Source organism: Vanellus vanellus (genome assembly GCF_965231255.1).
Source record: "Vanellus vanellus genome assembly, chromosome: 1".
NCBI classification, from domain to species: Eukaryota; Metazoa; Chordata; class Aves; order Charadriiformes; family Charadriidae; genus Vanellus; species Vanellus vanellus.
Window position 1 is genome coordinate 88529878 of NC_138905.1, and position 25696 is coordinate 88555573.

The 25696-nt window shown below is 49.1% G+C and overlaps 1 protein-coding gene across 1 annotated transcript; it reads left to right on the forward strand.

Moving 5' to 3' along the window:
• The first annotated feature begins 3289 nt into the window (after positions 1-3289).
• CHD4 (chromodomain helicase DNA binding protein 4) lies at positions 3290-25394 on the forward strand. Its single transcript, XM_082480943.1, has 40 exons — positions 3290-3441; positions 4509-4679; positions 6691-6818; positions 7006-7197; positions 7597-7715; positions 8156-8397; positions 8484-8611; positions 8745-8880; positions 9325-9506; positions 9641-9880; positions 10824-11027; positions 11134-11339; positions 11582-11713; positions 12017-12113; positions 12498-12689; positions 12778-12978; positions 13952-14089; positions 16175-16296; positions 16408-16581; positions 16904-17045; positions 17534-17665; positions 17778-17895; positions 18103-18227; positions 18518-18755; positions 18925-19097; positions 19256-19436; positions 19537-19623; positions 19794-19882; positions 19969-20102; positions 20593-20737; positions 20928-21093; positions 21481-21590; positions 21822-21957; positions 22214-22291; positions 22403-22540; positions 22637-22745; positions 23071-23203; positions 24186-24381; positions 24486-24661; positions 24778-25394. The coding sequence occupies exons 2-40, from the start codon at positions 4583-4585 to the stop codon at positions 24793-24795; spliced, it is 5754 nt and encodes a 1917-aa protein (XP_082337069.1). The 5' UTR covers positions 3290-3441; positions 4509-4582; the 3' UTR covers positions 24796-25394.
• The last annotated feature ends 302 nt before the right edge of the window (positions 25395-25696 follow it).

Sequence of the window (25696 nt, forward strand, 5' to 3'; positions counted from 1 at the left end):
GTTCAGTTAAACTGGGTAAGTAATCAAACCACTGTAAGGTAGGGCAACTTGCAGGTTTAAAGCAGCCGAACAGCTGGAAATCTATCTCACGGCGTTATCATCAAAGGAAAACATTTAGAAGTCTCATTTTTTTAAATCCGTTTAATCTGCTTGGCCCGCACAAAGACTAAGAACACCTTAATCATAATCGCTTATATCTTGCATGGATTTTTTTAGGGTGAAAAATAAGGCTTCTGCTGACTGAGAAACTTCGAGTTACACGGAAAAAGAAGGTGGAGATGAGGTGGGGAACCTTGGGGGCATTTATGATAAAAAACGTGTTCAGGTGTAGAACAGACAAAGATTTTGGGGGCAGTGGTGGTTTTTAGGGAAGCTTGGCACTTTCATGACCGAGGCTCTGGGGTGCACGTTGCCTAACCGGCAGCACAACGGCCCTCTCCAGATCATCACCCTGCCCAGCAAGAGCATCAGGGCGCCCCTGTAGAGACAGCCCTGGTCACTGACTCCCTCTGTGGGATATTTGCCCACCCCGTACCTCTCACCATGCCACAGAAGCACCGAAGAAGGAGTCCGGCGGTCACTGGTTGGGGGCAGGCTGCTCAGCACGGGAGTTTGGCGTGTCTGTCTGCCCCGCTCCTCTCAGAGGGGATTACAGCTGTCAGCGCACAGAATAGGGAACGAGAGGTCCTGCGGGGGTCTGCCTGAGTTTGGCGGTGGCGTTACCCACCATACGTTTCTGTAGCGCTGGATATTCTGTTAGGTTTGATCCGTGCAGAGGATGGATAGCATCCATGGAATATTGGCATGGCTCTTCCTTACCGCTTTTCCTCTGTGGGGCTGAGACAAATGATAGCGCCATTGTCATTTGGGCGAAGGTATACGGACAGGGATAGCGCTCGTGTGTGTACTGCATCTGGCTGGAGGGTTAGTGAGATCTCTACACATGCAAGAAGGTGAATAACGCAACAGCATTTTGGGATGCTCCGAGGGCTGTACCACCTGTCCTATGAGGAGAGGCTAAAAGAGTGGGGGCTGTTCAGCCTGGAGAAGAGAGGGCTCTGGGGAGATCTTATTGCGGCCTTCCAGTACCTAAAGGGGGCCTACAGGAGAGCTGGGGAAGCACTTTTCACTAGGGCATGTAGTGATAGGATGAGGGGGAATGGCTTCAAACTGGAAGAGGGCAGGTTTAGATTAAACATTAGGAAGAAATTTTTCACTTTGAGGGTGGTGAGACACTGGAACAGGTTGCCCAGAGAGGTTGTTGAGGCCCCATCCCTGGAGGTGTTCAAGGCCAGGCTGGACGTGGCCTTGTGGTCTAGTGGGAGGTGTCCCTGCCTATGGCAGGGGGGTTGGAACTTGATGATCTTCAAGGTCCCTTCCAACCTAAACCATTCTATGATTCTATGATTCTATGCACGGTCTGGGCTTGGCTGGCAAGGCGGGGAGGACATGCGCAGGAGGGGCAGCTTGCGCTGTGGAGTGGCCACACGTGCTCAGCGTGGTGGGACGGTGCTGGAGCACACGGTGGTGATGGGCATGCAGAGGAGATGGCAGAGCTTGGCGGTATCTCAGCACAGAGGTGCTGGCGCGAGGAGGTGGGCAGTCGGGGGCCTCCCACGCAGGTAGGGGAGTTTGCCGATAGCCCGAGACACTCCAGCACACTGCAGAGGTGATGGGATGGTGTTATGGAATATCCGTGTGCCCGGCGTATGCGTGGCCATATTTTTGGCATGGTTTGGCGGACAAAGCACAGATCGTGTTACAGGATCTGTAGTGACCTGTTGCAGTCTGTAACCGTAAATCCTCCACTCGTGTTTGGGGTGTTTGGCCACAGTGGGAAGAGACGTGCACATGGACTGCCAGGCGCGGGACAGCGGCGTCGTGCTTTTGAGGAGGAACGAGCGCAGTCGTTGACCCCCCCCCGTGTGTTTTACCGGGAGAGACGGACAGGACTGTGCCTCTTTGTTGAGATTAATGGTGTTATGAAGATGCTAAACGGGGGGATAGGCGGGGCATTATGGGGTGAGCTTTTGTTTAATGGAAAATTAATGATACGGCAGCGTGTGCATAATTGGGGTATATTTACGCCTGTGAGCTGTTGACATCCGTGTAAAGTGACGATGAGTTTCCCGGCAGAGAGCCGCAGCATGCAGTGGTGTGCAGTGCTTGGTGTGGGGTGAGAGGAACGGAGTACAGGGAGATGCTGTGGGTACCTGGGGGTACCCGTAGCCTTGCGTGGCAAGCGGGGAGGCAATGGGAGTCACCGCGGGCTCCCCACACACAGGCTGGCGGTGGCTGCGCCACAGGGTATCGCGGGGCTGGGGATGGACGGCCTCGGAGGGGCCCAGGAGCATCGCAGGATGGGGCATGGCGGACCCCATCCCGCTGCATGCGTGAAGGCAAAAACGTGCCACCGAGGTCGCACACCCCTCTCGGGTCACGGGACCAGGGAAGGGGAACAAGCGCCCCAAGATCGGGGGCTGTCGGTGGGGTCCCGACACCTCCGGCCGGGGGAGGGAGGTGCCCTTCGCGGGCCGCCTGGGGCCTGTGTCAGCGGGCGGACGGCGCGCAGGGGCCAGGCGATGCCAGAGAGCTGCGGACTGCGTGGCTGGCCCCGTGCCCCGGGACCTTGACGGCGGCGCGGCGGGCCGGGGGCCGGGCAGGGCCCCGGGGCGGTGGGCAGGTGGGGCGGGCGGGGCGGGGTTGGGCTGGGCTGGGCGGACGCCAGGCCGGGCCGGAGGGGGGGGGGGGGGGGGGGCGTGTTAGCGGCGCGGCAGAGCCCCGCGGGCTGCAGGGCGGGCGGCCGCGAGTATTATGGGATGCCTGGCTGGACGGTGGCTCCCGGCGACTATTATGGGATGCCTGCCTGGGCGGGGGGTGTGGGGTGGTGGGGGTGATTATTATGGGATGTGCGCCCGGGGTGTGACTATTATGGGATGTTCGGGGGGTTACTACAGTGTGCCTCCCCCCGCTCGCTCCCCGCAGGAGGGACGTGCCTATTATGGGATGGCAGGCCGGGGGCGCTCTGCCCCGGCGCAGGGTCCTGGGCGGGGGGGGGGCAAGTATTATGGGATGCCGAAGCGAAGGGGTGCGAGCGTAGGGAGTATTATGGGATGTTTCTCGTAAGGGGGGGGGGGGGGGCGTATTATGGGATGTTCCCGGCGGGAGGGGTTATTATTATGGGATGCCGGGCCGGGCAGTGAGTGGGAAGTTCTGAGGGGAGAGCGAGTATTATGGGATGTCTCGGTTGGGGGGGGTGGTTTCCAGGGAGACGGAGGCGGGGCCTGTTGCCAGGGTCCCGGGGCATATTATGGGATGGAGGCGGGAGCGGGGCGGGGCCTGGCCGGGTTTTTTCCCCTTTAAGAGGCGGTGCCGGGGCCGGAGCCATTTTCCCTTCAGCAGCAGCGGCGGCGAGAGAGAGGAGCCGGGGTCTGGAGCTGGGTGAGCAGCCGGGAGGGGACGAGGGCGGACAGGGCCTTCTGCCGCCTCTTGGGGCGTCTCTGCCGCCGGGCGCCCTTCGCCGCCGGGCGCCCCATCGGCCCCCGGCAGCAGGTTCCCACCCGCCGGTGCCGCGCCGGCCCCCCCTCCCTTTGCCCGGGCGGCCGCAGGACGTTTTCTCCCCTCCCCTCCCCCACCCGGCACCGCGCCGGGGAGCGGCCGCCCCGCCGGTCCCCCGCAGCCTCGGCCGGCGCCTGCCGCCCGGCCCCCGCCCCGGCGCACGTCCCTGGGGAGAGGCGGCCCCTCACCGCATGCGAGCCGGACTTCCCCGGCCCCGCCCCGCGCCCCCGCCCGGGAGACCGTGCCCCGCCGAGACGCTGCAACCCCCCCCCCTCCATCCCCCCCCGCCCCCTCCCGCCGCCCCCGCCCTTCGCCGCGCAGCCCCGCTCCGGGCGGGGGCGCGGGTGCGGCGGGCAGCGGAGCGGGGCTGCCGGCGCCGCCGAGCCTCTGCCCTGCCTTTTGTGTGGGGCCGGTGGAGGAGGAGGAGGAGGGCGACGGCTGGCCTGCCTCTCCGGCCGCTGCGGTGTCAGCCCGGGGCCGGCCCGCCAAGTTTGGGCGGGCGAGTTGGGGACTACCGGTGCCGCCGCTGTCCGCCGTACCGGGCCCCGCGCGAACCGCCTGCTCCCTGCTGTGGCTCGCTGACAGCGTCCCGGCTGGTCCGGGGTCTCCTTTGGAAGCCCGGCTGCCTTCCCTGCTTTGCCACCGCCTCCCAGCCCAAGGTAGAAATAAGCCAGGGCACCTGGCTGCAGAGGACGGGAGAATTTTCCTATGGGACAGCTGTTTTGGCTTCCTCGCCAGGGATGAGTTGCTGACTCAGTTTAATATCTAGTGTCTTCAAAGCCTGCTTCATCACAACTCTAAGCTGATACTTGCTGCCAGTGTTTCTATTATCCATAGGCTCTAAATCTAGTAAAGTTGCTGTCTAAGCTTTCTCACAGATCCTCTTGGTAGCACTATTGCTTGGGAAGACGGAGTTCAGGTCTTCTATAACTTTCTCTTTTTCTTTTCAGTGAAGTAAGTACTGGCTTGACTGGCAAGAAGACGGCACCCTGTATAAGCCCAGGCCTCCCCCAGTTCGGAGGATATGGCATCGGGCATTGGATCTCCATCACCATGCTCAGGGGGCAGCGATGATGACGAGATGGAGATCCTGCTGAACAACGCTATCCCCCAGCACCCAGGTATGGAGAGCCTGCAGGGCGTGCATGTGAAATGAGGGTAATGCTGGTCTCAAGCTGAATATGTGAAATATATGATGTGCTGGGGCATCACTTTTTTTTTTTTTACTACAAGTCACACATGTTTTTGATTTTGGTATCCAAGTCCTAGGGTTACTTCAAAGTGCGAGGCTTGCGGCTTTGTGTCAGGTGGAGCTGACTTTGTTTCAAGCCATTGCAGGTTGTTGGGGCCTATGCTTTGAGGAGGTGTAAGGGGTGGAGGCAGAGCATCCAATTCTGACAGGGTACCAAAATGCCTGCGAATTTCATATTTTGTGAATGGGGAGGAGGAAGGGGGGGTAGTATGTGAAAGGACAGGGTACCTGGCTTTCTTTCATCTGGGAACTCAGACCGGTTGACGTCCAGAGAAAACTGCCCTGGGCTGTTGCATGACCCACTTTCCTTCATCACCACACCCAATTACTGAGGTTTCTTATAGTTCTCGCTCCATGCTGTTCATCTTTGCTTTTCTTTGTACCTTACCTTTTCCCTCATGTTTGCATCCTCATCATCAATAAGAGACTTGAGTTAGAGCCCTGGGTGCTCTTCTGTTTTGTTGCTGCTGCTGTTGTTGATGACTTGCTCTGTGGACCTACATCTGGCTTCTCTGCTTCCTTGTGAAAAGCAATAATGTATATCCCGATGTGCTGGTTTGTAAGACAAGTTTGAGTTTTCCTACTAACTCATGCAGTAGTCTTGCGGTGTCGTGTAAGAGAAATGTTGCAACTGGAAGTGGAAAATTGTCCTGTGGCCTTTTTGTGTTTTTTTTTTTTTTTTTTGTCTGGTGTGTTTTCTTAAGCTTTGACTCTGGGGTTTTCTGGCACCTCTGAAATCTTAGGCAGAAGGGGACAGTCAGTAAGCCTTGTAAGGAAAATCTTGGTGAAGAAAAACTTTTAAGACCCCCGCAAACTGGGAAGATTTAGGTAATACGTTGGAAAGGATGGGACACTAGAGGCTCTAAATCAGAACTTGGGGGAGAAGAAGCAGTGGGCTCCCTGAAAGACCTGGTGTTGCGGGAGCGAGGGGACATCCATTGGTTGGGAGTATGGCAAGGGCCAGGAGCGGGACCCCAGGTTCTGAGAGCTCGACCCTCTGCTGTTTTCACCCCCTGGCTGCTGTAGCTCCTCTGACCTGTGGCTTCCTCTATCCTGCCCAGCTCCTGTGGTCAGGAGGCCATTTTCCCTTGGAGGGAGAAGGAGTGACTCTGGCTGTGTGCAGTGGGCGGGGCGGCGGGGGAGGGCGGGTGGCCAGGCTGTTCCTGCAGACTGCCACAAAGGGAAGGGCTGCCTGGCTGCCCCTGCCCCTCGGGCGGGGGGCAGGCAGCGAAGGAGGGGCACACAGATGGGAGCCTGTGGTGGTGGGGAGCTGGCATGTGTTCCTCTGACCGAGCGGTGAGCTTGCTAGCTCTTGATGCGGATGGAAGTGCTTGGGGGAAGGTTGTGTCAAATCCGGATTGGAATAGAGTTGCTGAGTAACAACTTTCCTATGGAGGAGGACAAGTAGTGGCTTACTGGTCCATATTTTGCATGCAGCTGTAGGATGCTCTGTACTGCCGAAAAGGCTGGGCGGTTGTGGGTTTCTCTCCTGGAGACCCATGGACTGAAATGGTATCCTAGTCAGGTTCTCAAATATATTCACCGTTGTCTCCTTTAGATGTGGCCATCTAGTCTATGCTTTTTCCACTTCTAGTTGGGTTATGGCAAACTTCTGGTCCCCAACATCAGAGTGCAGCTCGGCTTGGAGAGGGAATATTGTGCAAATAGGTGGTGGTGGGGGAGGGGGAAAACCATGTGCAGTGGTGACTTATGATATGATTACCTAGTATCTGTTTTGAACAGTAACAGAGTAAGCAGTTGGCTTCTGTGTTTGTAAGTATGTAGCAAGAAGTAGACAAGTTGAGTGATCTCTGAGAAGTGGGCTATGCTGTAGTGCACAGATGGGGTTTGAATGAAACATGTTGCCTCTTCCCCTCCAGAGCCTGAAGAAGAGCCAGAAGAAGAGCTTCTGTCAGAGGCAGACACCCCCAAAATCAAGAAGAAGAAGAAGCCCAAGAAACTAAAGGAACCCAAAGTGCCCAAGCTCAGCAAGCGTCAGAAGAAGGAGGTAAGGAAAAGGATGCCTAAGGTGACACTCTAAAATACGGATATACGGGGGGAGGGTGCTTACTGTTGTTGGCCTGTGGCAGCAATCCTTTGTACGAACCCTCTAGAGCTTGGGGAGAGTGTGTTTAGTGCTTATCCCAGGGTATTTTCTCACAGCAGCCTGATCTTCTCTCTCCCTCCCTCCCCAGCTGGGGGACAGCTCTGGTGAGGGGAATGAGTTTGTGGAGGAAGAAGAGGAGGTTCTGCGCTCTGACAGTGAGGGCAGTGACTACACTCCTGGGAAGAAGAAAAAGAAGAAATTAGGGCCCAAGAAGGAAAAGAAAAACAAAGCCAAGCGCAAGGAGGAGGAGGAAGAAGAGGAAGAAGATGATGACTCAAAGGTGAGAAGATACCCTGCTGACTGGCTGCTTGCTCCTCATTTCTGTGTATCTGATTTTGGGGATCATTGTGCTCTCCATTTGTGATGGCACATGGGGTTAGGGCTGTTTAGTCTCCTCTTCCTCTACTAGACCCACTCGACTTAACCATTTTACCACCTTGCATTCCTTCCCCTCTTCTGCCTTAAACACACCTAGAATGTGTATTGAGTCCAAAGACTTTTCCCACCTCCACTGATGTTCTATTGAGACTGTGTCCTATGGCAGTGATAAGTGGACAGGGCGGGGGAAAATCCCCCTGTCTTGACCAGTTGGGTCATCTGTAGATGTGTGGAAGTTCTGCTCTTTTCTAGACCAGAACTAGAGCTTTTTCTCAGAGTTGCTGCAATTTTCTTTGTACAGGAGCCGAAGTCATCTGCTCAGCTCTTGGAAGACTGGGGCATGGAGGATATTGATCATATCTTCACAGAGGAGGATTACCGCACTCTCACCAACTACAAAGCTTTCAGCCAGTTTGTCAGGTGAACTGCAAGCCTGTACTTGGAAGGACTCTGGAGCAAAAAAAAAAAAAGAGATGGGACAAGGACTAGGTTCCTGGTTTTTGAAACCTCAAGGCACATTAGAGACACTAGCATCCTACCTAGAGCAAAAACTGAAGCAACAGTAAAATAATTGATTCATGTATTTTTTGTTTTCAGTGATCGAGATGATGCAAGTCCTCACTCTGTCCCCTTTCTTCCCTAGTATGCTAAATCCTATTTCACTTTCCAAGCCCCTGAGCATTTGCATCCTCCACACAGAATGAAGGATGGGAGTGGAAAGATTCATTGGCTGTTGAGATCAAAGATTAGAAAGGAATGTAGTTTGAGATGGAGGTGCTGATGGGGGTGGCAGGCGGGGAGGAATAGTGATCTTGATTTCAGGGTGGTTTGGTAACTCTTCCTTTCTTAACTATACACAGGCCACTTATTGCAGCCAAGAACCCTAAAATAGCAGTGTCGAAGATGATGATGGTACTGGGAGCCAAATGGAGGGAATTTAGCACAAACAACCCTTTCAAGGGAAGTTCAGGTGCATCTGTGGCAGCTGCTGCAGCGGCAGCTGTTGCAGTAGTGGAGAGTATGGTGACAAATGTGGATGCTGTACTGCCACAGCCCCCTGTAGACGTTCCACTCAGGAAAGCCAAGACTAAGGAAGGCAAAGGTGAGATGAAGAATCTGGCAGGATGACAGGGGGTTAGTGCTGTCAAGGCAGTAGTCCCTCTGACTTGTAGGCTCCTCTGTTCCCAGGACCCAATGCCCGGCGGAAGCCAAAGGCTAGTCCTCGTATTCCTGATATCAAGAAACCTAAAACGAAGAAGGTGGCACCTTTGAAAATCAAACTGGGAGGATTTGGTTCCAAGCGTAAAAGATCATCAGTAAGTGATGCTCCTTCCTTGACCACCTGAGGAGGAGGTGGTGATGACATGCAAGAAATGCTGGGATGTGTGTCTGATTGCCGCTCCCAGCATGCGTGCCTGACTAGCGTAGCTTTTTTCTTACCTACCTCAGAGTGAAGATGATGATCTGGATGTGGAGTCAGACTTTGATGATGCCAGCATCAACAGCTACTCTGTTTCAGATGGATCTACAAGCCGTAGTAGCCGCAGTCGCAAAAAACTCAAAGCTGGGAAAAAGAAAAAGAAAGGTATTGATGCTTCCTGACAGCTGGAGACAGAAGTGCAGCTAAGTGTGTAGAAAGATTACAGGAGTGTTTGTGCAGAATTTGGATGTTTGACAGCACACTTGTGGGAGGAGAATTCTTCATGAAGGAAGAACCTGGTATTATTTTCAATAAGGAAAAGGTTTTCAGGAGTTCTTTCTCACCTTGGTAAGGGAATAGATGCAGTGCTGAGTTTTTCTGGCCTCAACTACAGCTTCAATTTCTAAGGTGGAAGGAGGCACAAAGGGGCTTGGTTTACTCCTATTCCAGTTCTTGCTCCCTGCCATGTTTACTTACATAGATAAAGCAAGAGTTTTGGATTCTGGATCTCTATATTACTACATAGGCTGTTGGGAGACTACCCTCCCTTGCTGTAGGAAGCCTGTACCTGTGGCTTGTAATGCTGTAACTCCTCACCACCCTCTGCAGGTGAGGAGGACTCCACAGTGGCTGTGGATGGCTATGAGACTGATCACCAGGACTACTGTGAGGTGTGCCAGCAGGGAGGAGAAATTATACTGTGTGATACCTGCCCTCGTGCCTACCACATGGTTTGCCTGGACCCAGACATGGAGAAAGCCCCAGAGGGCAAATGGAGTTGCCCACACTGTGTGAGTACTGGATTTCTGCCACGCTGTGTGAGAGATCATGAAGAGGGACGTCAAGTGACTTGGGGTTGCTGTTCTGCAGTAGTAAAATAATCACAAATGAATGACTTCGGTTTTCTGATTTCCCTCTCCTATAGGAAAAAGAGGGCATTCAGTGGGAAGCAAAGGAGGATAACTCTGAAGGTGAGGAAATCCTGGAGGATGTTGTGGGGGATGCTGAGGAAGAGGATGACCACCATATGGAGTTCTGTAGAGTCTGCAAGGATGGAGGAGAGCTGCTGTGCTGTGATGCCTGTCCTTCATCCTATCACATCCACTGTCTGAATCCACCATTGCCAGAGATTCCCAATGGAGAGTGGCTGTGTCCTCGCTGCACTGTGAGTTTCTGCTAGCACCATTCTCCTATTGCTACAAGAGATGATCAATCTAATCTGTTTGAATCATCGTATTTTCCCAGAAATGCTTAGTCTTCCAAAGACTCTTATGTTGCCTCACACTTTTGTCATAAAACATGAAGGCATGTCTGGATTGTGCCTTGTCAGTTGGCTGCTTTCTCCAGACAGCAGGAAAGACACAGGGTTACAGCCATTGAGGCTTGTGAGGTTTGCCCATGTGCAGAGTAGTTCGGGCAGTTTTGGGTCCAGGATGCCAAGGCTCAATTTTCTTGGATCTTCTATGTATGTAGAAGCAGGAGAATGAGTGCAAGCAAACAGTGCTTTAAAAAAAGAAAAAAAAAATTAAATTGATGCTGAGCCAAACAATTATTTTGGGTTTTTTGCACTGCAAGCTCTGTAAAGCCAAGCCCTTTTAGTAGATGGTTGGGAGGAATGTCATACTTTTCCAGGAAGTTCTAGAAATGAAGTATTATAAATGGTGTTAGGTGCTTTCATTAAGTGGTAAGGACTTTTAAGATGATGAACAAAAAAGCTGCTTCAGGAAGTATCCCTATGCTGGGCTGATAGTTCTACAGCAAAATATCTTCTGTACAAACTTTCATTGGAGTTGCAGTTGGATAGACTACTGGGATTGTCAAGCCTAGCAATTTGTGTATTTCATGTAGAATTTCTGAATTGCTGTGGCCCTGGGGAGACAACTAAATTGAGGTGCTGAATTCAGTTTGTGGTTTGTCAAGCCTAGAAAAAAAAAAAGACAAATTGGGGAAAGCTCAAAGAAATGCTGGAGCTTCCAAGTCCAAAAAGCAAATCCCATCTCTGTAGTAAAGCTATAACTAAGAGAACTGTGACTCTGTTTTTGCTCCTCAGGGCTTGTGTGCTTAGAGTACATACACTCCAATGTAACAAGCTGTGTTTAACTTTTCAGTGCCCAGCTTTGAAAGGAAAGGTGCAGAAGATCTTGATCTGGAAATGGGGTCAGCCTCCGGTTGGCCCACCACCACCACGTCCACCTGATGCAGACCCTAATGCTCCTCCTCCTAAGCCTCTGGAGGGTCGGCCTGAAAGGCAGTTCTTTGTCAAATGGCAGGGCATGTCCTACTGGCACTGCTCTTGGGTGTCAGAGTTGCAGGTAAGTGGAGGATTCTAACCATGTCATAAGGGTGAATAGTTGGGGGGAGATATTTTGGATAGTTGGGGGGGAAAACACCTACTAACTGCTTCTGTCCTGACTCCAGCTGGAGCTGCACTGCCAGGTCATGTTTCGTAACTACCAACGCAAAAATGATATGGATGAGCCGCCCTCAGGGGACTTTGGAGGGGAAGAGGAGAAAAGCCGAAAGAGAAAAAATAAGGACCCCAAATATGCTGAGATGGAGGAGCGCTTCTATCGATATGGAATCAAGCCCGAGTGGATGATGATCCACAGGATCCTTAATCATAGGTAGGGGAGTTAGCAAAGATGATTTTCAACCTTAAAGACTTTAAGCAGGGCTAAGGGAGAGTGGATGAGCTAAACTGCAGTGTGACTGGGGCAAACAGTGGGAGTTCTTTTGTCGGTTTGACAAACATTGTTCCTCTGTTTCTTTTGCTTCATTAAGGGATCCTTCCCTTCTCTCCCATTTGAGTAGATTGGGTGAATACTGTAATTTCACTGTGCTTAAAACTTACTGGTTTCTTCTGCAGTGTGGATAAGAAGGGCAATGTCCACTATTTGATTAAATGGAGAGACCTACCCTATGACCAGGCATCCTGGGAAAGTGAAGATGTGGATATCCAAGATTATGACCTCTACAAGCAAGCCTACTGGAATCACAGGTAAGAAAAGTATCTAGAGGTTGTGTTCCTTTCCGTTCCCTTGAGAAAATACCAGACTATGTCAGCCCCTAGCACTGGCTGGATTAATATATGGAGATAGCCAAGGAGCATCTTCTTGTTGCTGATGCCGTATTCCTTTGGGCAGGGATCTTGTGCTTCTCCACCAGTTCATGAAGGTTCCAGCCCTGTTCTCTTGTGTCTATTTGAGTTGGGTGATTGCCCTCCTACTCTCTGCAATAGTTTTCCCTTGATCTGTTACAAAAGCCATTAAACTTGCGTGTTCTTGGGACTGTCTCTGCATAGGGAGCTGATGAGAGGTGAAGAGGGCAGGCCTGGTAAGAAGTTAAAGAAAGTGAAGATGCGGAAACTGGAAAGGCCCCCTGAGACTCCCACAGTAGATGTAAGTTACTGTTTATTGCTTAGGGGCCATCTGATGTAGCTGCTTGTTTTGGGGAGAGAGGCAGGTAAAGAGGAAACTGAAGAGTGAAGAGCATATGGTTTTGGAGTTCCTTACTGGCCCAAAGAATGAATGGGTTATAGTCTTCAGACAGAGGCCCACCTTCTCCATCGGGTGAGACACTGGCTGGCTCTTGGTGAAAGGGTTTTACAAGAAAGGCTTTTTGGTTGATATCTTTGGCAATGTGGGAATTTTGTCTGGTGCTAGTCTAGTCGTCATCTGTGAAGTCTCATCTGCACTAGGGAATATATGGGTGACTGGGAAACAAGTCTTCATGACTGTCTAGCTAAGGTAAAGGATCTCAACTCTTCCTTCTTTCCACTGTAGCCAACAGTGAAATATGACCGGCAACCAGAGTACCTTGATGTAACAGGGGGGACTTTGCATCCTTACCAACTGGAAGGACTGAACTGGCTGCGATTCTCCTGGGCCCAGGGCACAGATACAATCTTGGCTGATGAGATGGGTCTGGGAAAGACTGTGCAGACAGCTGTGTTCCTATATTCCTTATACAAAGAGGTGAGATCTGGGAGACCACTACCCAGGGAGATTTTTGCCTGTGTTAGTGGTTGCATTCATCTAATGCTCTTACTGACTCTGTTCATAGGGCCACTCAAAGGGTCCCTTCTTGGTGAGTGCCCCTCTGTCCACAATCATCAACTGGGAACGAGAATTTGAGATGTGGGCCCCAGATATGTATGTAGTGACCTACGTCGGGGACAAAGACAGCCGGGCCATCATCCGTGAGAATGAGTTCACTTTTGAGGATAATGCCATACGTGGAGGCAAAAAAGCATCCAGAATGAAGGTACAGAACTCTGCTGTAATGCAAGTCTGAACTGAAGGAAGAGATGCACCAGACTGGTTTTCAGCATCTGAGATTCAGATATTCTGATGTCCCTGGGAACTGATTATACTTGTAGTTTCCAAGGGGAAAGAACTGCAAAATGATGACTAGTGGGTGTTTAGACTCCTGCTCTAGACTATTTAAACACTCCTACTAGTCTGAACTAATTCAGTACTGGAAAAAGAGTTGGCTATGGTAATATTGGCTGTAGGCAGGTCCCTTTATCTCTTCCACTTAATCTGTGAAGTTGTGTATCACTTCTACAGATCTAAGTCTATGTCAGAACTGCCATTGCATGAAAAAGACAAACACACAAAAAAGTATGAATTCTTTAGTGTCTCTGAGGATCTGGCTGATATTGAGGCCGTACCTAGACATCTGAGAAATTGCCTTCTGAGATCAGGCTCTTCCTTCCTGTCTGAGCAATGTGGCTACGTTTTGTAGAACTTTTAGCTCCCATGTTGCTTTTACTAGGAAGACTAAAGCTTTTCCATTGGCAGAGATAGATAGGAGTCCTTTGCTTCCCTTGAACTGCATTAAGTACTAACGTAATTTAAAGTTCCATGATAAACTACTTAGCTCTAAGTCTTAGCTTTTTGATGAGCTGCTACTCTTCAAATGTCACTTCCCTAACATGCCTCTATTTGCTGATCATTTGTTAAACTTCTCTGTTACAATAGTTGGCAACTGTTCAGAAGTAGCAAGTACTGAGGCAGTTGAGGAGACTTACATGTGTTAAGAGAGTAATGGAGGATTAAAAGGCTATAATGGTTTGGGTAGCATTTTGAGTCTTGTGACAGGAAACTGTGGGAGTGAAGAGTTTTTGATGTGCTGTTTGACCAGGGTGCAACAGAAGAACTTGGAGAAACCCTGCTCTACTTTGTCCTGGGGTATTCTCTTATCCCATTACCATGTTCATCCTTTTCCTCTGCAGAAGGAGGCTGCTGTGAAGTTCCATGTGCTTCTCACTTCCTATGAACTGATAACAATTGATATGGCCATACTAGGCTCTATTGACTGGGCCTGTCTCATTGTGGATGAAGCTCACAGATTGAAGAACAATCAGTCTAAGGTACAGAGAAGCATAAGTGATTTATAGGCATGGCATATGTTGCTGGGGAATATGGGCAAGAGAGGGTTTGGAACATTAGATAGCTACTCCTGAGCACATAAGTTTGTCTACCAACTTTTAGTTATTTGTTCAATAGTAAATTTGATGCATTATTAAAAAAAACATCAACAGCTTTCATTTGGAGAGTGATCATCATTGGCAACAACTTCACTTTTATACATATCACTGGTTAAAACAGCTTTGTTTCTGGGTGAATAGGCAATTGTATGTTGGAAAACAGAAGAACTTGGATGATGTTGTTGCTCTCCAATACAAACTGGATTCTCTGAAAGCAGATCATATATTTGCACCACTTCTATTCTGGAAAGGTTTATCATACTGAGCATAAAACAAGCTGCATGAGCACCATTATCTTGTTTCCAGAGTAGGCTTGCTCTCTGCATTCATCTAACTTTGTAGCAGAACTAATTAGGTGTTATTAAACGGTAGAGGTGGGCAGAGGTGTTAAAAAATGCCTGGGTAGTTGCTGAAAGCCATATAGCTGCTTTCATATGAGGCTATACCTTAACTAAGCTTGTTTGAATTCAGTAGACTTGACTGTACTTTCTTAATCCAGCCCCTCCCTAAGCCCTTGTGCCTTAATTCTGGTATTGATTTGTTTGTCTTCAGCTGGATTCTCTGGGTTCTAGTACTCAGTATGCTAAAAACAATTGTTATTGGAAACCTGGTTTTACAGGTTCTTGGAGACTGTAAGACATAATTGCCTCTTGGTTCCTTTTTTTTTGTTTGTTTGTTTAAATGGCTTTAGCTTTTTGGATCTTGGCATGAGGCATCTTTCTGAGACATCACAGCTGTGCTTGCAGTTGTTTCCAGATCTTTATTGTAGGCATTAAGACTGGATGCCATTCTATGCTTAGCATTGAAATTATTGGAAGTAGTAATGAATGCTTGCTATTAATATTCATTAATTGAAGGAGGATGTAAAGGCTCAAGGTTACACTATGACCAATAGTTACAATTGGTTATTCAGCAACACCATTAAATCTGCCTTTTTCTAGAGCAGTTTCCTGTCCCGTAGGGACAGCTTCAGGTGTTTGGCTGCAAAACAGGTCAGATGCTTCTTGACAGATTGTGGTTATCTACCAAAGTTTTGCAGATATAATCAGTAACTTTCTCATTTTGGAATCAAATGTGGATGTTTTTTGACTATAACTATGTAGAAGGATAAATCCCTGTGGAGGCCACTAGAAGGATTCTTCTGGTGTGATAACCAAACCATAAGTGGTGGTGGGTTTCTTTGTTTTGGGTTGTTGGTTTTTTTTTGTTGTTGTTGTTGTTTGCCATCTAGTACAAGCTACTTTCCTTAAGTTTGATCTTGTATCATGCTAAGTGTAAAATAAGCAAAGAAATGGGCTAAGCTAATAAATAAATTACTGCTTTATTGTCAATTGGAGCTGGTGAACATAGTACACTTGTGCTTTTCAGTTCAGTACTTTAACTGCTCACTACCTCTGTCTGGAGTCACTTCATTGTTGTGAAAACCAGCACAAATTACCTTCCAAGACACGTTGGCAAACCCTTAGCTCTTTTTCTCCTGCTTGTTCAGAGCTCTGGAACATTGCCAGGATTGATATGAATAGGAAGAGTGACTTAGCTATTTCTAGAATTCTCAAGGCAGAGTAATTGTAAGAATGTGCAACACTAATTTAGCAAGAAAAAGTACATAGTATAGCAGTCTGGAAATGATTGGTGGTCTTGAAAGAGCTTGTAACTTAAAAGAGCAAAGGAAACCTACCAGCACCTGATGGCTTGTAGGATTTGCTGCAGTCATGTTTTAGCTATGCAGAACAATGATCCAATGAGATCAGTCTAGTGACCCTGACTGGAATGTGAACTACTTGGAGTTCTTGACCAAACAGCTGATGTGATTTAAATTGAACCCCAGCTTGGTGTCAATGTTTTTTCTAGGAGAAATTATTTTTGTAGGCCTGTGACTTGATAAGCCTTTCATATGTTTGTGTGTTTTGGTTTTGCTTGTTGGGGTGTTTTTTCCTCACCATTTCTTCCCTGCTCTCTGCTTCCCAGTTCTTCCGTGTGCTGAACGGTTACTCCCTCCAGCACAAGCTGCTGCTGACAGGAACTCCCCTGCAGAACAACCTGGAAGAACTGTTCCACCTGCTGAACTTCCTAACACCAGAGAGATTCCAGTATGTCTTGTAGTGCAAGTCAGCCTGCCTGTCTTGTCACTGCTGTCCCCTTCCTCATTTTTGTTTTTCTTTTTCCTTTGTGGCTTTTGCTGAGTGTCTGTTTCTCTGCAGTAACTTGGAGGGCTTCCTAGAAGAGTTTGCAGATATTGCCAAGGAAGATCAGATCAAGAAGCTGCATGACATGCTGGGCCCACACATGCTGAGGCGTCTCAAAGCTGATGTTTTCAAGAACATGCCATCTAAGACTGAACTCATTGTCAGAGTGGAGTTGAGCCCCATGCAGAAGTGAGTGTGAGGATGAAGAGGGCACCTGCTGTTGAGCTACTATTGCTCTGTTCTGATCTTTCAAAGAGGATGCTGAAGCAGCCTCATCCTCACTATAGGGCTTTGCACACAGTGGGTAGGAGGAAGATTTACTGCTGCCTGTATAGCTGAGGGAGGACTAATCCTGTGCTCTGATGTAAGGCGTAAAGAGATAGCGAGTGCCACTGGCAGAGCCTAGGTAGCTGGCAGGTAATGCCAGGAGCTGTGCAGAATTTTAGCAAGAGGTATGTTAATCGTTCCCATGAGGGATGTCTGAATTGTTTGGTTTTTTTTTTCTTTTCAGGAAATATTATAAATACATTTTGACAAGAAACTTTGAGGCACTGAATGCACGGGGTGGTGGTAACCAAGTCTCCTTGCTCAATGTTGTTATGGATCTGAAGAAGTGTTGTAACCACCCCTACCTCTTTCCTGTGGCTGCTATGGTATGTCCAGTCACTTACTCTGTATAAGCAAATTCCCTGCTGGCTGTTATCAGGGAGCTAGTTAGCTCTCTAATGAAGCATGGAGGGGGTTCCCCTTCCTCTCTTTCTGCTTCTATGTTTTTTTTTCATCCTGTCTTTATGTAGACCCAACATGCTGGAAGGCCTTTCCTTTTCCAGTATCTTTGTATGACAGGTAGGATGCTATCTTGTGACTCATGCAAGATGGTGAAGACAGTGAGAGTAGGGCCTAAGTCAGTAAGAAAGAGTGCGGCATCTAGGAGTCACATTGCAAGAGAACAGGCACAGGGTAGCACTGATGTTTCATGTAAGTAGTGCTACGTGTTGCGGTTGTGCCAAGCTAAATGATCAGATGTGAGTCAGCATCTGGTGAAGACAGCTAGGGACTAAGGCCAACTTACATCCCTTCAAGCTGTTTTGTTCCTCCACCCGACCCCTTAACTCCCTTTCTTTTCTCTTTTTCTTCTCAGGAAGCTCCCAAAATGCCAAATGGCATGTATGATGGTAGTGCTCTTATTCGAGCCTCTGGAAAGCTGTTGCTGCTCCAGAAGATGTTAAAGAACCTTAAAGAAGGAGGTCACAGGGTGCTTATATTCTCTCAGGTATATGGGGAAAATCCATAAGGCTGGGAATTCTTTTTCTGAGAAAGGAGCCTGTTGACCTAGTATCCTCTTGTCCCTCACTCTTTCGTGGTGGTGTTTTTCTGATATGCAGATGACTAAAATGTTGGACCTTCTAGAAGACTTTTTGGAACACGAAGGGTACAAATATGAGCGGATTGATGGAGGGATCACAGGGAACATGCGTCAAGAGGCTATTGACCGCTTCAATGGTATGGAGTCTCCTACTTTACAAAATGAAAACTGTTGCCTTGTACGTGCTTAGCGGTCAACATGGGATTGTTGTGGCCCAAGTCTTCCATTGCTCCCATGGAATCTTAAATTAGTAGTGATTCCCCCTCAGGTGATATGAGTCAGATACAAATCCTTGTTTGAGTAATGTACTCTCCCTTGATTACTTTTGTTCTCTTTTATCTAAGCTCCTGGTGCTCAGCAATTCTGCTTTCTGCTTTCAACTCGAGCTGGGGGTCTTGGTATTAACTTGGCCACAGCAGATACTGTGATTATCTATGATTCAGACTGGAACCCCCACAATGATATCCAGGTGAGTCTGAATGAGGTGTCTCACTATGGAGTAATCCTGAGGAAAAGGGGAAATTAAATAATCAGGAGGAGTGAAGGAATGTGTGACTTCCCTTCTAGAAAGATGCAAAATCAGAGCAGTGAGGATGGGTAGAGATGGGAAGCGAAATAGTGGAGGGTTCTTCTGGGGCCCAGCCTTTACTAATGTTAAGAGCCAACATGAAGGCAACTGGGAAACTTGTGGAGGCAGGCGGGGTGTATCAGCCTACTATTGTGTAGCTCCAGACTGTTCTGAGCACATCTCTTTTCTAGGCCTTCAGTCGTGCACACAGAATTGGACAGAACAAGAAAGTGATGATATACCGCTTTGTGACAAGGGCCTCAGTGGAGGAGCGTATCACTCAGGTGGCCAAGAAGAAAATGATGCTAACTCATCTGGTAGTGAGACCAGGGTTGGGCTCCAAGACAGGCTCCATGTCCAAACAGGAACTTGATGACATTCTCAAATTTGGCACTGAAGAGCTCTTCAAGGATGAGGCTACTGAGGGGGGTGAGTGCCTGGGAGTAGAACTGAAGGAGGTGGGGAGGTCTGGCTCCTTAATTAGTGAGTGACTGTAGGCACAGTGCTGATTATAGCTCTACAAGGAAGTCTAGGGTGCCATTCCCTTTCCTAGTCCCATGAGATCCATACAGCAACAGTGCCTGTGCTCTTTCCTTAGGGGATAACAAAGAAGGTGAGGACAGTAGCGTTATCCATTATGATGACAAAGCAATTGAGCGTCTGTTAGATCGGAACCAGGATGAAACAGAAGATACAGAACTTCAGGGCATGAATGAATATCTCAGCTCTTTCAAGGTGGCCCAGTATGTGGTTCGTGAAGAGGAGATGGGGGTGAGTATGAGGTGGATGTCAGCTAGTATCTTCTGCTGAATGATGTAGGATCAATTAAATTGAGCTCTGATGCTTTTAAGGGTAAGCAGGCATATATCGGCTCAAACAAGTTGGTATTTGGAGTGTAGGTCTCTAAATTTGTTACCTCTCTGTGGCAGGAGGAAGAGGAGGTTGAACGTGAGATCATTAAGCAGGAGGAGTCCGTGGATCCTGATTACTGGGAGAAACTGCTGCGTCACCATTATGAACAGCAACAGGAGGATCTGGCCAGGAATCTGGGCAAGGGCAAACGTATTCGCAAGCAAGTCAACTACAATGATGGCTCACAGGAGGATAGAGGTACAAATCCACAGGAACCTGAGGGAGAAATGGGTGTAAGTATGCGTTGCTGGGAAGTAATGGAGTAGCGTCTCAGGCTCACGTGCTGTTTTTCTTTCAGACTGGCAGGATGACCAGTCAGATAATCAGTCAGATTATTCAGTTGCTTCTGAAGAAGGAGATGAGGACTTTGATGAGAGGTCTGAAGGTAAGTTCTGGTGAAGCCAGAGTTCCTGGGTCACTTTCTTTGAGTGTGGGAACAGCTGTGACTTGATTTGGGCGATTTGTACGCTTTGTGGTGCTGTTTTGCAAGGGAAGTATTCACACAACAATATACTGTGCATTGTCTCTCCTCCTTAGCTGCATTTCTCTCTTCAGCAGCTCGTCGGCCTAGCCGCAAAGGCTTGAGAAATGATAAGGATAAGCCTCTGCCTCCCTTACTTGCCCGCGTGGGAGGGAACATTGAGGTAAGTAGTAACAGGGTTAGATGTTTGCATCCTAGCTGCTTCTGTATGGCTCTTGCCATATCTGTCCATCTTCTCCTCCATTCTAGGTCTTGGGTTTCAATGCCCGCCAGCGGAAGGCCTTTCTCAATGCTATCATGCGCTATGGAATGCCACCTCAGGATGCCTTCACCACTCAGTGGCTTGTTCGGGACCTCCGTGGCAAGTCAGAGAAAGAGTTCAAGTGAGTCTGCATTAGGCAGGAATGAAAGAATAGCAACACTTAGTCCCTTTGGGGAAGAATGATAATTGGGCCTTTACTGTCTTTTCCTTAGAGACTGTGTTTCCTTAATGTATTAGTTGATTCTTTGTGGGAGAATGGAGTATAAGCTGGGAGAGACTAGGGGGGTTTGGTCCTCGGACTCAACTCATCAGTCGCCAAAAGCAAGTGCTTTTAGAGGAGTAGCATGGCCAGGCAAGCATGTAATGAATGCTTTCCCCAGGTCCTTTTCAGGCTTATGGTTGGTTCTGGCTCAAGACTGAGTCAGCTGTGTGTTTTTTATGCATGCACTAATTCTTTCAGGAAATTCTCCTTTGTAGGAGCCTGGAACCCCAGAACTCATGTTACTATGGGTTAGGAGTCTCGGGGTGTTTTCCCTTATGTGTTGGAAGGTGTCTCATGTTTCCAGCTAACACAGTTTATAGTCTAATTGCTTGTCTCTTAACTGCTCCAGGGCCTACGTCTCACTTTTCATGCGCCATTTATGTGAACCTGGAGCTGATGGTGCAGAGACCTTTGCAGATGGGGTCCCACGGGAAGGTCTTTCTCGACAGCATGTCCTTACTCGCATTGGTGTCATGTCACTTATACGCAAAAAGGTAGGTGCCTAGCAGAGCGATGTAGCCTTTGCTCTCCATACAGCTTGTAGATGCTGGGGTCATGAGCTGGTGATTTACCTCTCCTTTCACACCTATTTTTGTTGTGTGCCGAGTGGTTTGTCTCTCCTCGTTTGAGGATGAGCTTTGTACGATTCCTCCAATGATATGTCTTTCTCTCCTTCCCGTGCAGGTGCAGGAATTTGAGCACGTGAATGGCCGTTGGAGTATGCCAGAACTGGCAGAGATCGAGGAGAACAAGAAACTTTCACAGCCAAGCTCACCTTCTCCCAAAACTCCAACTCCCTCGACACCAGGAGATACGCAGCCAAATACACCTGCCCCTGTCCCTCCACCTGGTGAGAGCTCCCTTCTTGTACAGTCCTGCGTCCTGACCTCATCCTGGCTGTTCCCCTCACCGGAGCTGTGGTGGTGGGGCCTGGGGGTGGACACAGATCAACTTACCTCTCATGTTAGGAGGGCTGCCAAAGACATGTGCAAGCTCTTAAAGGCAAGAGAGGACACTAGTTTTCCTTGGATGAGCTGACATCAGCAAGAAGAGAAGTCCAGCATTTGTAATGGGCAGGAAAAGGGGGGTCATCTTGAGTGATGCTAGTCCCATTTTGATGGTCCTAATGTCTGTGAGCAAAGGAGATGTGTGCTTGGTAACAGTGAGGGGAAGACCTTACTGATGGCTTTTCTTCTGTTTTTGTCTGCTGTGCTGCTCGGGGGTGGGGAATACACAGAAGAAGGAGTAAAAGTAGAAGAAGGAGCCAGTGCTAAGGAGCAAGGAGAGTCATCTGAACCGGAGAAAGAGCTCAATGCCTCTGCTACTGAAACAGAGGTCCCTATGGAGGTGAGTGGGTTGCTTGTTTGCCTCATGCAATTGCAAATGTCTCTACTTCTGCCTCCTTCCCTGTGTCATTCAGCTGCTGAGGTGAGTTCTGGGAACGATACTTAAAGATGATTCTCAGGTCCTCAGAATTGGCCTGAGAGTTTTGTGCTTCTTTGCTTTCCAAACTGCTGTGACTGTCGTCTCTTTCCATGCACCACTTTTACCTTGATTCTCATTGCTTTCTGTCCTCAGCAGTGTGCCCAGCCTGTGGAGACACCAGCACAGGAAGCAAAATCCCCGATGAACCCCACAGAAGCAGATGAAAAAAAAGTAGAGGAACTGGAGGTGAAGGAAAGACCAGATGAGCCAATGGAAGTAGAAAGCAAAGGTATCTTTAGGGAGGCTGTTTAGTACCTTGAACAGCAATAAACTCCCTGTCCCCTCAAATACTATTTCCCTAAAGCTGCATCTCCTTTGCTTCAGCACTTTTATCCTAAAGAAACAGGTGTAAATGTAGAGAGTCGGTGGGGCTATTCCAGGGCTTTGAACAGGGAGTTAGGGAACAGAATCAGGTTTCACAGGCTGAAGAACAAAACCTTGGACTTGCCGTGTTCCCCTACATATCACGTACCCCTTTCCTGCAGCTGATGTGGAGAAAGTAGAAGACAGAGCACCTGTTGAGAATCCCCCTGAACCTCCTATAATCACTCTGGATGAGAAAGGTGAGTCATGATAATTCCATTCTCTTTCTTAACCCCTCTCCTGCAAGGATTCCTTGCGGTCCAACTTGCTGTGGTATCTGCCATGTTCGGTTTTATTTCCTGTGTGTACAGATGAGAAAAAGGATGATGATAAGAGAGATGTGGTGATGCTGCAGAATGGAGAGATGCTGAAAGAGTCAGTAGATGAAAGGCACAAGAAGGCCGTAAAGCAGCGCTTCATGTTCAACATAGCAGATGGTGGCTTCACTGGTATGAGAAATCTTTGTATTCTTGAACTTGTTTGTATGCCCCTGCTTGTGTTCAGGAAATAACTTTCAATGGTTCTGGTGTCTCTTGCCTTTTCAGAACTACACTCCCTATGGCAGAATGAAGAGAGGGCTGCGACTGTCACAAAGAAGACCTATGAGATCTGGCATCGCCGTCATGACTACTGGCTCCTTGCTGGGATTATCAAGTATCCTTACCCTGACAGACCAGTTCTCTTCCCCTTGTACATAAACTGTCATGGTGAAGGTGACCGTCCTGGGTCAGTCTGGAGTACATTAAGGGAGAGAGCACTTTATCTTCTTTCACAAGAGTGAAAGTGATGGTGGGAGGAGGAGTTTCCTGCCAGCATAGTTGAGACTTAGCAGGACATAGTTCTCATTCCTTTTCCTTGGCTCCTGTTCCTCCCCTCTCTGCACCCCCTTACCCCACCCCCACCTGAGAAGGGTATCTGCCTGGGCTATGTACTCCCTTGTTCTCACTGCCTTTGTTTGCCTGAGCTCATCCCATCTCAGTCATGGCTATGCCCGCTGGCAGGATATTCAGAATGATCCCCGTTACGCCATCCTCAATGAACCCTTCAAGGGTGAGATGAACAGGGGTAACTTCCTGGAAATAAAGAATAAGTTCTTGGCAAGGAGATTTAAGGTAAGGATTTCTCTTCAGTTTGATAAGTGCCTTTCACCCAGCTGAACCTCTTTAAGAACAAGAGCTTGCTGTTCTGACTTTCTGCTAAGGAAGTGAAGGCTTCTGCAGCGCCTTTCATTTGGGGGGTTGGGGGAAGTAAGCAATATCTCTATGAATCAGGCGGTAGCTGCATGATAGGAGCTCTGTTTACTCTAGAAATTGTATTGGGGAGCTCAGTTCAGTGTGGTCTCTCCAAATGTTTATTGAACAACTGGTATGAAGGAGGCTTAAGATTCAAGTGGCTGTTTCCATCACAGCTTCTGCTTGGTGTGCTGCAACCTACTCAGTGTACTTAAGCAGAACCTGGAAGCACTGTATGGATTGGTGAAAGGGTTGTCTTCAGTCTCTGCCTCAACCTATTGGGAGGGACCATAGCTTAGTTCTGGGAGTGATTTAAGACCAACCGAAATAAAGGCCATGTAGTTCTCAGTCTTGGGGCGAAACATTAATTCAGTGTAGTCTGGTTACACTGGTCAGTTTTGCACTAACAGGATTCAAATAGATTTCTCCAAATGCCCCTGATAGGCATGCTCAACAGTTTGAGGTTTTTTTAGACTCTTTCTATAAGTAGCATGGGATACCTCTCACTCAAGTTGAAAGATAAAGCTTCATTCTCTTTGCTCCATAAAGAATGAAATAGCAAATGACTTGGTCTTTAAAAAGAAACGGAGGAGGAATGAGAATCCTAGAGGATTTATGGTAGTCTTCTATTAAACTAGGTGTAGCCTGGTTTTCTTGTGTACCTGGCCTAGCTTAATGGAGCCCTTAGTGTTTTGGGCTCTTCAGGTTTTACTTTATATGAACAGAAGCTGTTGAAGGGGGGTTCAGCTGCAGCATCTCGCCTCATGAGACAGTGGAGAACTGGATCAGGAGAGACTGGGGCTGCAGCAGGCTGCTCTTCAGGCAACTGCTGAAAGACGTTTTTGTTTTTTCCTCATTGCAGCTTCTGGAGCAAGCACTGGTGATCGAGGAGCAGTTGCGGCGAGCTGCCTATCTGAACATGTCAGAAGACCCATCTCATCCATCTATGGCTCTGAACACACGTTTTGCAGAGGTGGAATGCCTGGCTGAGAGCCACCAGCACCTATCCAAGGAGTCAATGGCCGGGAATAAACCAGCCAACGCTGTGCTGCACAAAGGTGTTAAAAAGCGGGGGGCTAGGTGTTAAGCGTTGCTGTCCCCTCTGTTCTCTTCTCTGTAGGGTGTCCCTTTCCCCTCTAAACAAGTCCCTTTTTCCTTCCAGTTCTGAAGCAGCTGGAGGAGCTTTTGAGTGACATGAAGGCAGATGTGACTCGTTTGCCTGCCACCATTGCCCGTATCCCACCTGTGGCAGTACGCCTCCAGATGTCCGAGCGCAACATCCTGAGCCGGCTGGCCAACCGCAGCAGTGAGCCCCCTCCACCGCCACCTCCCCAACAAGTACGTACCCTCTCTGGTCAGTAAGCGTAGCTACCTTGGGGTGGGGGCTCCCTGGGGAAAACCCAGTAGCCACGGATCAGCCATTGAATCTCAGATCATCTTCTCTCGCCCCACAGGTGGCACAGCAGCAGTGAGTCCCTGGCCCAGTGCTGTTGACCTTTCGGCCAAGCTAAAGTGACACCCCCCCCTCCCCTGATCCCCCTACCCCCTCACACTCTACCCCTCTGCCTGACATTCCTGACTGGGTGCTGTTTCCCTCCGTGGAAGCTGCTGCGCGCAGGTCTCGGGGAGGAGAAAAGAAACTCCTTCCTCCGCAGCCAGCCCGCCGGAGCGAGGAGTGTGCTTTAGGAGAGAGGGGGATGTATGATGGACTCTGTACATAGTGACTGGAGGCCACAGCGCCATGTCTGTTACACGGAGAACCTGGCTGCATCGCTCGACTGCCTCCGCCTGGAACTTCAGATTTTGTTTTTTAATTTTATTTTTTTTTGAGTTTGTTTACTGAGACGAGTGTGCAGGTGAGACCAAGCAAAAGCCAGGACAGAGACAAAGCTACCTCCATCAAGATCCTTTTTAATACAAAAACTGACCGGACTTGTCAACTAATAAGCAGCTTGAAAACAAAAACAAACAAAAAAAAGTAAAAAAAACAGAGCAAAACCTTGGTAAAAACTGAAAAATAAAGTTTCCTTGTATTTTACCTTGTTGCCTCTGTTTGGCAGAAGTACCTCAACTTCTCCTGGTATGACTGATTCCCTCTTCCTTTACTTTTTTCTGTATAAAAGCACCTTTTTGGGGCTGTTCTGCCCCATTCTGCATTTTTGCTTCCGCCCACCCTTTTCCCTGCTGCCTGCCGCCTCCTGTGCCCATTTTTTGCCCGGTGCGACTCTCGCCCAGGCCGCAGCCTCCCCGACACCGGTCCTGCAGGGGTGAAGGCTGCCGCGCCGCGGCCCCGCCTCCCCCACGCCGCAGTCCGGCGGGAAGGCCCCCGCCCCGCAGCGGGCTGGGCGCCTGATGTAATGCCGGCCGAGCCAC

Coding starts and splice junctions, on each gene's coding strand:
- CHD4 (XM_082480943.1), top strand. CDS start 4,583: ATGGCATCGGGCATTGGATCTCCATCACCATGCTCAGGGGGCAGCGAT. Junction 6,819..7,005: donor GCAAGCGTCAGAAGAAGGAG/GTAAGGAAAAGG, acceptor CTCCCTCCCCAG/CTGGGGGACAGCTCTGGTGA. Junction 21,094..21,480: donor TGCCCCTGTCCCTCCACCTG/GTGAGAGCTCCC, acceptor GGGAATACACAG/AAGAAGGAGTAAAAGTAGAA.